Genomic DNA, 16,614 nt, shown 5'->3' with positions numbered 1-16,614 from the left:
CAACTCTTTTTATTTGCTTTTTTGTATTTTATATATACATTTTTTTAAAAATAATGTTTTTTTTAAAAAAGTGCTATGTATGATTGTATGAAAAAGTTATAATTTATAAATCAAGATGCAGGAAATGGATATCATACCCCACTATTTTATGATGTAAATCAATTTTATGCAGATCTATGCATACATTTGGAAGTGAAAGCATATACATTTATAATACAAATAAGAACATTTACTTTTTGCAAAACAGTTTTTACTGTGCTAGGGAATATTTTGATAGGAAAAGTAAAAATACCTACCACTGCAAAATTTATTGTCATTAAAAATGCAGAATTCTTACTGACATTATGTAAGAATTACAATGTATTAATATCTATTGATAATAAAACATCCTCATATGGAATATTGGTAGAAATTATATCTTGAGACCTATTTTTGTTCCTTTATTTTTCCTATATGTGTGGAGAAGCACACATCTTTCTAGTCAGTTACACCTACAGTAGATTTTGTCTTAGAAACTAAATACATGTGTCAGATTCACAAAATAAGGGACTAAGTATCATTATCCACTTCCATATGTACATATACCAATAATAATAATAATAATAATAATAATAATAATAATAATAATAATAATAATAATAATAATAATAATAATAATAATAATAATAATAATAATAATAATAATAATAAAGTTGGAAGGGACCTTGGAGGTCATCTAGTCCAACCCCCTGCTCAGGGAGGAAACCTTATACCATTTCAGGCAAATGGCTGTCCAGTCTCTTCTTAAAAACCTCCAGTGTTGGAGCATTCACAGCTTCTGGAGGAAGGTTGTTCCACTGGTTAATTGTTCTAACTGTCAGGAAGTTTCTCCTTAGTTCTAGGTTGCTTCTCTCCTTGACTAGTTTCCATCCGTTGCTTCTTGTCCTGCTTTCAGGTGCTTTGGAGAATAGCTTGACTCCCTCTTCTTTGTGGCAGCCCCTGAGATATTGGAACACTGCTATCATGTCACCCCTCACCCTTCTCTTCATTAAACTGCACATACCCAATTCCAGCAACTGTTCCCTATATGTTTTAGCCTCCAGCCCCCTAATCATCTTTGTTGCTCTTCTCTGTACCCTTTCTAGAGTCTTGACATCTTTTTTACATCGTGGTGACCAAAACTGGATGCAGTATTCCAGGTGTGGCCTTACCAAAGCATTGTAGAGTGGTATTAGTACTTCACTTGATCTTGATTCTATCCCTCTGTTAATGCAGCCTAGCACTGTGTTGGCTTTTTTGGCAGCTGCAGCACACTGTTGGCTCATATTGAAGTGATTGTCTACTAAGACTCCGAGATCCCTCTCACAGTTACTACTATTGAGCAAGGTACCACCTATACCACAGGTCTGCAACCCGCGGCTCCGGAGCCACATGCGGCTCTTTCAGCCGTCTCCTGCGGCTCCCAGTCTTCTGCCATGTGCAGTCCAAAAAACAAAAAAGTGGGACTAAAAAAGTTCAACCAATCAATTCAAATATGCAGGGTAGGTGCATATCTCACCTTGGCTCCACTCTTCAGTCAAACCCTGCTCTGCACATGTGTGCATGTACGCGCATGCGCACACATTTTTTTGCGGCTCCCAGTTTTTCCTTTTGTGAGGGAACTGGTTCTGAGTGGCTCTCTCACTGTTTCAGGTTGCTGACCCCTGACCTATACTATACCTATGCATTTGATTTTTCCTGCCTAAGTGTAGAACCTTACTTTTTTCACCATTGAATTTCATTTTGTTAGATAGTGCCCAGTGCCTATATCAAAGTTAAGGCTGTTGCTGACATTTTAAACAAATGCAACTTTTACAGAAGAACAGGGATCTATAATGTATGTTTTCTCACATCATAACTTTTTACTTTGCATGGTTAAGGGTGAGTAGAAGAGAAATTCTTCTACAAATGGTTGTTCACCCTGACACTTAAAATGTAATTTTTAAGTCATCTGCATCATGCAAACTAAATCCCTGCTGCTCAGTTGCCATGTACATGAATGGGTCCACAACAATAACAGTAGTAGTAGTAGGAACATAACTCATCTACAAAAAATAGTCATGCTAAAGAATAGCAGAAAAAAATATTTAGAATCTTTCATAAGTAGAGTACAGAATTCAGCCTGCGAGAGGTCATAAACTTGCAAGTTTCAAGTTATTCTTCAGCAGCCTAACAACATTTAATCTATTTTGTTCTATCATCAAAGATTATAAACCATATGTTTATTTTTTTCTGTTCTTTTTCATGCAAAAAAGTCTATAAGTCTTTTCTGATCAAATAAGTCAGTTTGGCAATAGCAAGTTCTACCATTATACCAATGATTCCTTCATTGAGGGCAATGCTGAATCTTTCCCTCTTTGTGGGGAAGCTGTGGAAAGCAAAGCTCTATGGATGTTTTTTTTTAACCAACTGCTTTTCCTTCACTCCCAGGAGAAAAGCATTTGATTTTTATTGTATATTGATTTTTTTTTAAACTGTATATGTTTTTGAGGCCACAGTTTTCTAGCTCTGTTTACCTGTTCACCAAACATGATATGTTTCCATAAAAATGCCTTTATACAATTTAGAAAATTTATCTGGTGATATATACTAACAGTACATCATATTATATATTTTTTCCTTAAGATTATAATGTAAATTTCAAACCTTATAGTGACATACTTTCCTATTGTTCCTTCTGCATACAACTACATCCTCTCTGCCACCAGTTTGTTGTTTTGTGTGTTGCCACAGTCTTTCTATTTCCATTTGCAGGCCTTTTGTTTTATTATTTTTTATGTTTCCCCCCCCTCTTTCTTCTGCTGTCCCCAGCTACTGCAATGACCTTCATGCAGACTTCAAAGCTGCTTGCCAGTTTGAACTCTAATGTCCCACAGCAATTTACCTTCCTCAATTTGTATTATTTTGCTATTTTGACACCCACCAATATTTTTTGTGAGCCTTTTATTAAGAGTACTATGTTTTGTAAAGTTAAAAACATAAGCCATATTTAAAATTTTGTGAAGTATATATATGAAACATCCATTAGGGGGGTTGTGTGTATGTGTGTGGGGGGGCAATATTATAACTGTAGTTCAATATTTAACATTTTATCCAATAAAACAAAAAAGTTAAAATATAAATCCCAAAGTTAATAAATTGGATATTCTTCCCAAATTTATTGAGTCATTAATTTCATCTGATATGCAACAATGAGAATCTCTCTATATATTAATCTAATCCAATCTAATTATACACACATAAACACATATATTCACATGAATAGAATGTAATGTGAGGAAACTGCAGGATAAAGGGAATCAAATGAATGTTATAAGTACATCAGTTATCCTAGGACCTAGGATTAAGCATCCTCTTTAGAACTGAAGTTACTCCAAAGCTCCAATATCAATACCAGTAGACATTGAATGATTCAAGTACATAGTTTTCTGTTTTTTGTTGTTTCTGTACATTTTAATGTAATTTTTATCTATTTTTATGTTATACTGTATGTGATCCACTTTACAAAACTGCATATCTAGCAATAATGAAACATAATAAATTAAGATTAAAAATGTAAAGCCCTCATTAAAAATAAACCAATAAAAATAGAACAAAGTTGTCTGTTGTTGAAACATCATTGAGTATTATCTATAATTCTGGTGTTTCCCCTTCAGGCTGTGTATCCTTAGGAACCATCTATGGAAGGATTACATAATTCCACAAGACCTTGGATGCAGGAAAGTTAAATCTTCTGAGGCCCTGTTCTTCTTTGTTTCTTTTCAGTGGTGGTCCATCAGTGGAACTAGATTATCTGGATTAGATCACTTTAACAGCATGCAAAGTTTTGTGTAGTGAATTCTTCGGAGACAGTAAGCAAGACGAGATGCTGCAAACAGGAACATTGCTTTATTGAGGCAAACAGGAACAGAACTGAATCAGAGGCTTCTGCGCAGCTACTTATATGGTTGGCCACTAGGCGGCGGCCAATAGGTTTAAAAGAACCCATTCCCGCCCCAAATCATCCAATGATCTTCTTGGAGACTGCATGTCTGGCTAGTCAGCAACCCTTACACAGACACCTCAACTGAGCAACCTTAAGCAGCATTCAAAAGACACGTGAAAACAATTCAAGTAAAATCACAATGCATTACACCTCTCCCCACTAGAATGTACACACATTCTTAATATTATTTGAGAATAAAGTCTTGCAAATATGGTGGTGGTCTGTGCAACCTTGCAGACCACCTGGGGATCCAGACAACTCCCGGTTCACCAGCTTGCCCGCCAGGCTGGATAGACCAGGACTCATGAGTTCACAAGAGTCAGATTGACTCGAGTCCCTTTGTCTGGCCATTCCAGTTTGGCCCAGACCAAAGTCCAAGGAAGAAGCAGAGTTAGCACAGTGGCTGTCTTGTTCAGGTTGACTTTCCCCATCAAGGGATCCATGTTGCATTCCCAGGCTTTGCCCATCTACGACCACCTTCCTGTTGTACTGACTGGTTGAATCCTCAGAGCATGTGAACTGCCCTCCTTGGCTGCCAGTTTCTGGCTTTATTTGCGGACCTGCCATGAGGTCCTTGCTTAGTGCCTGTTCTGCAAAACACTTCTGCAGCTGATCAATATGGCAGTGAATGACTCGCCCCCCATCCAGGGCCACCTCATATGAGAGGAGGCCTGAGACTTTGACAATTTTACTCGGCACTCACAAATTTCCATGCCCATAATTTCAGGCCTACACCCCATCACCCATTTGCACTTGGAGCCTTTGGGCGAGAGGTGTCTGCTGCCACCCAGTCAGGATGCAACCTGTCCAGTTTCGTGATGAGCCTTCTTCCCCAGTGAAGTTATGCTGGGCTCTTGCCTGTTATGGTACAAGGTGTAGTGTGCTGGCAAAGCAAGAAATCAGCCAATCTATGGTGCCAATCTCCGGTCACTATGCACTTGAGTGACTTCTTTGTTGTGCACACCATACGTTTGGCCTGCCTGTTAGTTGAGAGGTGAAAGGGAGCCGATGTCTGAGACTATGACATCTGATAGCCTGTGAGTGGCAAAAAGCTTTCTAAGCACTTGGATAGTCCTAGCAGTAGTCATAGTTGCAATAGGAATTACTTCCAACTATTTAGAGTGGCTATCAACCACTATCAAAAATAGCTGTCCCTGAAAGGGCCCAGTGAAGTCAGTGTGAATTCTTGACCACAGTGTATGAGTTTCCTCCCATCTGTGGACAGGAGCATGTGGCATTTCTGGTCTGGACTGTTGATACATGTAACACCCATGTACTTGGGCCTCAATAGCTTTATTTAACCCTGGCCACCATAGGTAGCTTCATGCTAATACCTTCATCCAGACTGTGCCTGGATGTCCCTCATACAGAGAGTGAAGCACACGGTTCCTTAATGAACTGGGGACAATAATCCTGCTCTCCCATAAGATGCAACCCTTGTGAGCTGAAAATTCATGTCTATGTGTGAAGTAGCTTTGGAACTCTGGTCCAGGGCTGTTTTCTAGCCACCTGGACAAGACACTGACAAGACACTGCTTAAAACCTTCTCTGCAGCAGTTTCTGCAGCCACATCCCCAGCATGGAGGGGAAATTCAGGCAAATCTTGAATTGACAAAATGCGAGCTGCTGGAACCGGATCTGGCTCTAACTGTGGCAATGGCAATCTGCTAAGGTCATCTGTGTGGCCCATGTCTTTGTTGGGTGTTTTTATGTAGCTGTAGGCTGACATAAAGATGGACCATCTTAACATCCTAGGGGATGTTTTTGTCTAAGAGCCAGTGTAATGGCTCTGCCACTGTGGCCTTGTTAGGAAGGAACACATGGTGAAAATTAAGGAGACCCAGGAATGCCTGAAGCTCTCCTTTTGACCTGGGGCTAGGTGCCAGTTGAATGACCTTTAGTTTGGACTCAGAAGGGTGTATGCCTTCAGCATCAATACGGAATCCCAGGAACTCAGTAGAAGAACTCCAATATTACACTTATTCCTTTTCAATTTAATGCTCGCTTAGCAGAACCATTGAAGATGGCTTTGAGCCTCCTTGCAAGCACCTCAGTGGACTCACCAGCGATGAGCAGATCATCAAAGTAGGGGCAAACCCCTGGAATGCCCTTGAGTGTACGCTCCATGACACCTTGGAAAAATCCTGGGGCCACGCTAACCGTGAATTGAAGGTGTTTGACTTTAAAAGCCCCCCTGTTGGTTACAATAATTTGTGCATCTGCTGTGGCCTTGTCCACAGGTAACTGCTGATAGGCCTGTGCCAAATCTAATTTAGGAAACACAGTGCCCCTTGCAGTGATGCCAAGATGTGGTGCACTTGTAATCGGTGCAAATTCTGACCTCCCTGTTGGCCTTAAGTGGCATTACAATTGGGGTTTCCCATTCACCCCCATCTATGGGCTGCAGTACCCCCTGGCTGACTAGCTTGTCCAGCTCTGCATCAATTTTATGTTTAAGTGCAAATGGCACTCTACGGGGTTTGACCCTAATAGGCATTATGGCAGGATCAAGTTTAAAGGCTATCAGAGGGCCCTTGTGTCCGGTGGATTCCAGTGAGTTGGATGCCCAGAGCATCAAACCAATCAAGCGCTATTAAGCTTATTGTCTGGCCCTCCACCACAATCACATCCAGGGCCCCTGAAAACTCCTTGAACTTGACAGCAAAGGTGGCCTCACCTTTGATGGTAACTTGGGAGTTTTGGAAGTCAGTCAGAATGATGTCGGATGGCCTAAGCTTGGCCCACCTTGTGCTATGGTTGCAGACAAACCAGAAAGTCTCAAGGGAAATGATGGACATTGTGGAACCTGTGTCCAGTTCCATCCTGCAAGGGACATCTTCCAGTTTGACTTGAAGCTGAAGTTTGGGCTTAAGGGGACAGCAAGGTCCTGTGCAGTAAACGCTCTGATGGCTGGAGCAAAACCCTACACTATGCTGCCCCGGGGCCCCGGTACCTCTCCTTATCGGAATGTCTGATTGGCGGTCCTTCTGGTGACCTCTGCAGACTGAAGCGATGTGGCCGGTTTTCCTGCAGGCCCAACACGTGGCTATACAGAACCTGCCATCCACTCGTTGGTGGCGGCCGCCACAGCCCAAACACCAAGGGAATGGAACTGCCTTGTAAAGAGTCTTCAATTCCTTGTCATGGTGCCATTGGATCTTGTCAACTTTGTGCTCTGAATCAACATCTTCTGGAAGTTGGGCATCCTCGTGGTGGACAGCCTCCTTGTGCTGAGTGCTTTTGGCAGGCTGCATGGCCTTCATGGCTCCACTGGTGGCTTCGTCTTTGGTAACTTTGTTGGTGTGGAGGTAGTTTTGTACTCTTGAGATGTAGGATGACCATCTCTCAGGGTGAGTAACATCAAATTCCTCAAGCTTTCTGACTTTCACCATCTTTGGGAAGTCTTCACGGCTCGGGTGTCTCGTTGCCTCATCCTGTTCCTTTTGTAGGCCCTGGGACTGGTCCACAGGGTGGGGTGGTTGCTAGCGTGGCTTGCTAGGCTGACCAAGGGGGGGGACGCGTTCCCTGCCAGGTGCTTGCTGGCCTCACCCCCTAGTGACTTTCAGCTCTTCTGAAGAAGCAGGATCCCACCTTTGTCACCAGTGTTGTGTAGTGAGATCCTCGGAGGCAGTAAGTGAGATGAGATGTTGCAAATAGGGACATTGCTTTATTGAGGCAAACAGGAACAGAATTGAATCAGAGGCTTCTGCGCAGTTACATATATGGTTGGCCACTAGGCAGTGGCCACTAGGTTTAAAGGAACCCATTCCCGCCCCAAATCATCCAATGATCTTCTTGGAGACTTCATGTCTGACTAGTCAGTGACCGTTACACATACACCTCAATTGTGCAACCTTAAGTAGCATTCAAAAGACACGTGAAAACAGTTCAGATAAAATCCCAGTACATTACACAAAGCATCTCTCCTGTCATCAGGATATTAAAGTGGCATCTCAATATTACATGTCCATCTTTAAGTGTAATGCCATGATGTATATAGAAGAGTGTGTGGGGATTGTCACAATGTCCCCCCCTCCACACTTGCAAATGCCCCTAGCACACTTAGCTATAAATTTCATCTTTGATTTCACTTTAGTAGAGCAATTGTCAAATACCAGCTCCACAATTATTCCATTTTGAAATGGAGATACTATTCATCTATAGAAAGTGTGTGTACATACCATGAGGATTAGAACAGAGATCAAACTAAAGCAACTAAAACCACTTGGGTGCCAACCCATTCTGTCTCTTACAGTTGCTTTTCCAATCTCACCTTTTGTACCAATGGCTAACCAATTTTGCAACTGATGATGGAAAACAAATGGTGCAATAAGCTAAGCAAAAAAAAAGTTTGTCTATCTGAGGCATTAAAATAGGAGTAAGACGAGCTGTTTAAACAATGAGAGCAAGAAATTATCTGATAAGGAAATAAGAGAATATCTATATCTATCTATCTATCTATCTATCTATCTATCTATCTATCTATCTATCTATCTATCTATCTATATATATGTATCTATATCTATATCTATATCTATATCTATATCTATATCTATATCTATATCTATATCTATATCTATATCTATATCTATATCTATCTATCTATCTATCTATCTATCTATCTATCTATCTATCTATCTATCTATCTATCTATCTATCTATCTATCTATCTATCTATCTATCTATCTATATCTATATCTATCTATCTATCTATCTATCTATTTATCTATCTATCTATCTATCTATCTATCTATCTATCTATCTATCTATCTATCTATCTATATATCTATATCTATATATATCTATATCTATATCTATATATATATCTATATCTATATCTATATCTATATCTATATCTATATATCTATCTATCTATCTATCTATATATATATATATATATATATATATATATATATATATATATATATATATATATATATATATATATATATATATATATATATATATATATATATATATATATATATATATATATATATATATAAGTCTCCCTTTATTCTTTGTTAGCAAGCCAAAAAATTTACACAACTATGAGCTGCCACTGCTGTGGCTACTGCCTGTAGATGGCCTTGGGCTAGGCTGAAACAGAAAATAAGATTTGTCCCATGTCTGGGACTAAGCAAGTGTATTCTGAATGCTTAACAAACATTTAAAATTGTTGAAATAGATAAATTGCTAAATAAATTTCATTTTTTGCTAAATTTGAAAAATGATTATTTTAAAATATTAAATAAATGCTAGTTTGAAGATCAGAAGCCTCCCTTCTTATGGGAAGAACTATAAAAAAATCCATACTAGAAGCTTTACAAGAATATGCTCTTTTTCAAAATACATAAATTAATAATTTCCATTTGGACTAGTGTACCTTAAAAATAGATTATACTCACGAGATCATACTTATGTCTAACATTGGGCCTCAGGTGTAATGTGATTGTTCATAAATGTGTTAAATTTGAACACAGAAAAATATTTTTAAAAAGATAGGTAGAATGTGTTTCATAGACAGGTGAAGAAATAATGTTAAACACAAAAACAACATTGCAAGTTTGTTCCATTTCCAGTTCTAATGAGTAGGAAAATGAGAGGTGAGTAGAAACGCTGAAGCTGAAATTTGCTCTTAAGGAGCTGATAGGAGTTTCTAGATGAGTTCATTTAGTTCAGTAATTCAATATCCAAAACTTATGCAGAAAGATTTTTGTGGCACTTCAAAAACTTCTCACTCGAGATGAAGGACTTTGACATTGGATTTATTTTTTTTTATTTTTATTTTTTATTTTAATTCCATTTATATCCCGCCCTTCTCCGAAGACTCAGGGCAGCTTACAAGCTTAGCAGTAGCCTTCATTCTATGTATATGCCTACTTATTAGGGCTTTCACACACACACCCGGCGGCATTATTACAGAGTCAGCTTATTGCCCCCAACAATCTGGGTATTTATTGAGTTTATATCCATTACTTTCAGTACATTGTAACTCAAATGCTTTACAATCAAAATGTATAAAACAGGAAAGACCGTTTCAATAAATTAAAAGATGAAATCAATAACTTAGCAAAAATTGAGTACAGGAATGAAATAATCATCAGTCACTGAAAATAAGCAGCGGCAGCAACAAGAAAAAATCCAGCAAAGATACAGTGATGTTGGTTTTCTCTACAATAACAGAGGATTGGCAACTGACTCCTACTTCACTAAATTAGCAGCAAAAGAGAATGTTAGGATGGCAGTTATGTATATTTTTCTTTCTGCTAGCCTCCCAGTTGTGATGACTATGATCTTCCTAAGGACCTGAGGTTAACAGATGTTGTTGTTTGAAGGTATCTTTTCAGGAGGTAAACTGTTCCAAACAAAAGGCATGTTTACCTGGAGCGGCTTGCATCCTTTTGATGATACTTTTAACACTTTAAGTTTTATATTATTCCTTTTAAATAGTATATCTCCCTTCTAACTCATTGGTGTAGCCATTTGTTCTTTTGTGATTTACATCCTAGTAATACAGTCTGCTCACTTGGCTATACCCTTTTTTCATTTTTCATTTAGATTTTCTAACATTGTCACAGCTATATTTTTGTGTTCTAAGAAATTCTAAAAAAAAAAGTTTAATTATTTTTTTCTTTCCTACCCTGGAGGCATATTTTGTTAGAATTCGATAAGGAAATCCTTGTATTTATCTGTATAGCACTTTTAATTTCAAGTAATTTGTATCTATTCTTGTTCTATATCTTTACCAAGATTTCTGTGCTATTCAGTTCCGGAAGACTTTGAATGACTTGGATGCCACCAAAACATTAATGGGATATGATCCTTATTGATGGATCTCTTTTACATTATTAGTTCTCAGATTCTCATGCATTATGGTCTATAATGACAATAGTACTAATAATATTAGTATTAATTATTATGTATCTTTTTTTAGGTTTCTGCTTGCAGAATTTTACAAACAGCTTTTATTTCACATGCACGCTAACAATAACCTCTTCTAACTTTCACAAAAATATTTGTAGGTGTCTATTTTTCCTGACAACTCGTCTAACCATAAATAAGTGATGGAAAATCATACTGAAGTGACAGAATTTATATTAATTGGCTTTAAGGATCAACCAAAGGTGCACATATCTCTCTTCTTTCTCTTTTTGGTAATGTACATCATCACCTTAGGGGGGAATATGGGCCTGATCATAATTACAACTGCTGATGCCCAACTTCATAGCCCTATGTATTTTTTTCTGAAAAACCTGTCCTTTTTGGATATTTGCTACTCTTCGGTCATCACTCCAAAAGCAATGTTGTGTTTTATAACTGGAAATAAGACCATTTCCTACAGTGGCTGTGCAGCTCAGATGTTTTTCTTTTCTCTGTTTGGAACCACAGAAGCTTTTTTCTTGGCTGTAATGGCTTATGACCGGTTCATTGCCATCTGTAGTCCACTGCTGTATCATATCATCATGTCACAGAAAAGGTGTGCTTGCCTTCTATCCATCTCTTACGTTTTTGGCTGTATCAACTGCTGCATCCAGACTGGTTTTACGTTCAGTCTGTCATTTTGTGACTCACTTATAATTGATCACTTCTTTTGTGATGTCCCAGCAGTCATGAAGATCTCCTGCTCGGTCACTTTTATGAATGAACTTGTGCTCCTTTCAGTGTGTGGCTTTATCATTGTGGCCACAGCTATAGTAGTCATAGTATCCTATGTTTATATTATTAGTACTATAATAAATATACCTTCTGTCAAAGGAAAACAAAAAGCTTTCTCAACTTGTACCTCCCATTTGATGGCAGTTAGCTTATTTTTTGGGACAGTTTTTTTTATGTATGCACAACCTGGGGCTTTGTCTTCTCCCAATCAAGGAAAAGTTGTATCACTTTTTTATACAATTGTCATCCCAATGTTGAACCCCATAATCTATAGCTTAAGAAACAGAGAGGTTAAAGAAGCTCTGAACCGACAATTAAGGAAAATTGCTGCCTAGCTTCTAATATATCTTTGTTAATTACTGATATTTGAATTGCTGTTGAAGTTTATATCTATATGTATGACATTATTTCATTTCATTTATCAGATGTTGATTTCTCTGAAATAATTACTAGACAGGAGCACACATACACATCAAACATGTATTTCAATAAAACTTAATTCTGAGTTTCATTCAAAAGAAGTAAGTCTGATAGACCTCCAAGGTTATTTTCAGTTGATGTGGATTGTGAGTGAGAAGTTGGACCTACAATCCTAGCTTTGCATACTTCTTTAGGGTCCAATGCTTTCTCCACCCCTGTTTAACAGGAAGCTGCTGTGATAATTTGTCACCAATGAATGCAATATTATCAGTGTGCTGATGATACTCGAGTCTGCTTCTCTAATCATGGTGAGTTAAGTGATGCCGTGATGCTTCGAGGCTGCTGAGGTCTGAATGGGGAAAATATGAGGAAAATGAACCTGGCAAGTTGGAGTGGTTCTGGATTAGAGACTCTTTGGTTTGAGTTCTGCACTCATTCCAGGTTGTTGCAGAGCTGATCAAGTGGATGGCTTGAATGCACATTTTGCCTTTGTGGAAGTGGGGGATTTATGGGCTTTTGTACTAAGGATTTTTAATTTTCTAAACTTCTCCAAGTCATTGTGTGTAAGTTGGACAGCCATATAAATTTGTTTAATAAATAATTAAATAAAATAAAACAAACGTCTCCTGAATACTCATGGAAAGATATAGAAAGCACTGGAGCAGGTATAAAAGAGACATATTCTGGGAGGCACACAAAAACAAACAAAAAAAAAACAGATGTTTGTCTGACTAATTGTCTGACCTCCCGTTTGGACTACTGCAATGCTCTCTACATGGGGCTGCCCTTGAGGACCACTCGGAGGCTTCAACTGGTGCAGAATGCAGCCACGCGAGTTGTGATGGGGGTCTCCCGATACTCCCATGTAACACCTCTACTCCGCGAGCTGCATTGGCTTCCGGTTGCCCTCTGGGTGAAATTCAAGGTGCTGGTAATGACCTATAAAGCCCTACATGGCTTGGGTCCGGGATATCTGAGGGAACACCTGCTGCCGGCATCAAGTTCCCTTCATCCAGTGCGCTCCCACAGGGAGGGTCTTCTCAGGGTGCCACCGGTAAGAGATTGCCGGTGGGTAACACCCAGGGATAGGGCCTTCTCAGTGGGGGCGCCTGCCCTTTGGAACCAGCTGCCAGTGGAGCTGAGGACTGCCCCCGACCTCCGTTCATTCCGCTGGGGCCTGAAGACCTGGCTCTTCGAGCTCTCTGGCCCAGGCTGAGGATTAATTTATTTTAATTGGGGTTTTATTTATACAGGGATAAATTTAATCTTTTTTAAACTTGGTTTTTAACTTTTGTATTTTTGGTTTTCAATTACCCTGTAAACCGCCCTGAGTCCTCCGGGAAAGGGCATGGAATTTACAACTTTGTAGATTTTAAAATATTTTTAAAAATATAATCTAAGAGGACCAGAAAATAACCATGCTGCTGTGACTGTTCTTTATATTGTAATAAAAAAATAATAACAACAATAACAACAACAACAACAACAACAACAACAATAACTCCAGCAAAGCTACAAAACATTGTGCTTCTCGGAACATCTTACATTTTAAGGAGATACCTGGTTGATACCTAGGATGCTGGCAGCAACCCATGCCAACCATTAGTGCCAGTCAATTTGAGTGTTCAGTTGACTGAGGTTCATGTTTAATGAATAAATGTTTTTTATAATAATGGAAGAAACCTTGGAGGTTATCTAGTCCAACCCCCTGCTCAGGCAGGGAACCCTATACCATTTCAGACAAATGGCTGTCTAGTCTCTTCTTAATAACTATTCTCTAATCTTAAACTATACTATGAAGCTGCTGCTTTATAAGCGATAAGTGATTGGATTAATTTAACACAAGTGAGATTATTAAATCTTGAAGGCCATGATTTGTTATTTGGTTGGCATGCATATTTATTGTATGATAAGAAGGTGGATAATGTGTTCAAGGTACATATTTTAAGACATGCTCTGTTGCGAGTTTGGAAAAAGTATAGACATAAGTTAAATTATAAGATACCTATATGGGCAATACCGAAACATGCAATAGAAAATATAAGTGTTGGGTTTAAACATGATGTGACTACATATAAGGAAATTTTAAGTTTGGAAAGGAATGTATGGCATTTGAAGCCGTATAATATCTTAAGAGAAGAAAAGATTGTACAAACTTGGTTTCAGTATGGGCAATTACAGGCCAGGTGGAAAGAAGACCAGAAAATTGGTTTTTCAATGACTGATGAAAATCTGGTAAAGCAAATTAGAGATCAAGGTCAAGCACATATTAAAAGGATATATCTTGCATTGATAGAAATTGATTCAGAGACAGAACTTGTTAAAGACTGTATGATAAAGTGGGCTCAGAATTTTCAAGAAGTCATTACAATGGATACTTGGGAAAAGATTTGGGTGAGAAATGTAAAATTTACGCAAGCTCAAAACTTAAGAGAGAACTTTTATAAAATGTTTTATAAGTGGCACTTAGATCCTAAAAAAATAGCAAGTATGTATCCGAACTGCCAGGCTAAATGTTGGAGGTGTGGTGGTGAAGATGCAATGTATTTTCATATATGGTGGACCTGTAAAAAAGTTAAAGCTTTTTGGATTAAAATCTGGTGGAATATGCAAAAGATATTTAAGAAAAGGATAAAGTTTTGTCCGCAATTGTTTTTACTGGGCATTATTACTGATACTACTGTTGTGGACACTAAGTTGATGTTGAATTTAATTACGGCAGCAAGACTTTTAGTAGGGAAATACTGGAAGAAGGAAGAACTGCCGACTATAGAAGAATGGACTTTAAAAGTTTCCAACCTGGCAGAAATGGCAAAGATTTCAGCGTACTTGAAAGACCATTCGCAACAGAGATATATTGTGGAGTGGGAAAAAATGGATTGATTATATTCAGAATAAATATGGGACTAAAAAGTTTCATTTAGCATTTGAATAAGTATTTATATTATATTTATATTGAATAAGTATTTATGTTATATTTATATTGCTTGTAGTTATTTTATAAGAGTTAAAGTGCGATAGATTTAATAGTTTATTGTTGTTTGCATAAGGTAGATTATGATTGTTTGTATTTTTATACCTTGTATTTAGCTCTGGGAAGTCGGGGAGAGGGGACGGGGAAGGGAGGGAGGTGTTGGGGAGGGTTGGGGAGAGGGGAGTGGGTTGGGAGGGGTTTTGTTTTGTTAAAAAATGTATTGTAAAACTTTTCAATAAAAAAAAGATGTCAAAGACTTCTTGTCATCATTTGGTGGCATCTTCTTACATATGTGGTTGTGCCAATGGTATAATACAGACTACTGTTTCTTTCCATCTCAGATTTTGCAATCACAGCAAGATCAACCATTTCTTCTGTGATGTTCCTGCTGTCATGAATGCTGGTATGACAAATATATACATCAATGAAGCTGTGATGTTCTCTCTCTGTAATGTTATCATTGCTCTTACTACAGGGGTAATATTCACCTCCTATGTTTACATTCTCTCCGCTATCCTCATGATGCATTCAGTAGATGGCAGGCAGAAAGCTTTTTCTACCTGTGCATCTCACACAACAGCTGTAGTCATCTTTTATGGGACTGTTTTCTTCATTTATGCTCAGCCAGCAGCCATATCCTACCCTTTTCAGAGTAAAATTGTGTCAGTGTTCTACACTTTAGTTACCCCAATGTTGAATCCCCTCCTCTATAGCCTTAGAAACAAAGATGTCAAAAAAGCTCTGAGAAGGACTTTGGGCAGAGGAAATTTTGTTTTCATGAGTTGATATAAGCTGAACAAGCTCTCTAGCTTTGAAACTGCTTTTCACTTTCTATGTGGCTTTTGGAAAGGGAAATTAAGAAAATTGTCTTTTTCTTTTATCAAATCTAGAATTCTCAAGAATCGTTCAAGTGTTCTCTGTATACCAATGGCATAGTAAAAGATGTATTAATTATTTGGACATTGAAAATTGCCTTTGGTTTCTCCAGACATTTAGTATCTGTGTTTCTTTTTTTTCCAAATTTTAGTAAAAAGGAAGTATTGTTTTGAGTCTTTTTTTCCTGTGGATTACTTAAGAAAATAACTTTATTATTTTGTCCATATTTTTCTTGTACATTGTATTTACAATCAAATGTTTGTTCTACAATCAAGCAGGAATTTCCCTATAAAATTGTAATGAAATATAACCTGGCTCAGGCTCTGTCACCTGGAAAATCCTGTTTAATAGACATTCCTCCTTTGAATCCCTGACATACTTGACACATTACCATTTGATCTATTAAAGTGACACTATGAAACAAAAGAAGGTCTAGTGGTGTGCATTACTTTCATGTGCATTGTTTTTGGTTTTATATTAACACTGGTTCTATATTTCCTTTTCTTCTTGTGTTTTGTGGAATGCAATTTCTATGTTATTTCCCTGTTTTTTTGAGCTAAATATTTTTTTAAAAAAATATTCTAGGCTAATTGACTAGCTTTGATCATTCTCGTTCTTCTCGAACAATTGTTTCTCATTTTTACATCATCTCCACAATTCTCCACATTCCTTCAGCCAAAGG

General features: G+C 37.9%; 1 protein-coding gene across 1 annotated transcript; it reads left to right on the top strand.

Annotated features, from left to right (window-relative positions):
- Window positions 1-11,190: 11,190 nt before the first annotated feature.
- On the top strand, window positions 11,191-15,842 carry LOC308678867 (olfactory receptor 9S13-like; the record flags this gene model as incomplete). The annotated part of the gene is made up of 2 exons (XM_081346100.1): window positions 11,191-11,469; window positions 15,303-15,842. 2 exons carry the CDS (start codon window positions 11,191-11,193, stop codon window positions 15,840-15,842), a joined length of 819 nt encoding a protein of 272 aa, XP_081202226.1.
- Between the last annotated feature and the right edge of the window lie 772 nt (window positions 15,843-16,614).

This window comes from Vipera berus (genome assembly GCF_964194415.1).
Source record: "Vipera berus genome assembly, chromosome: Z".
NCBI lineage: Eukaryota > Metazoa > Chordata > Lepidosauria > Squamata > Viperidae > Vipera > Vipera berus.
The sequence above is the reverse complement of the archived record's forward strand: the minus strand, read 5'-3'. Positions and strand labels throughout refer to the sequence as shown.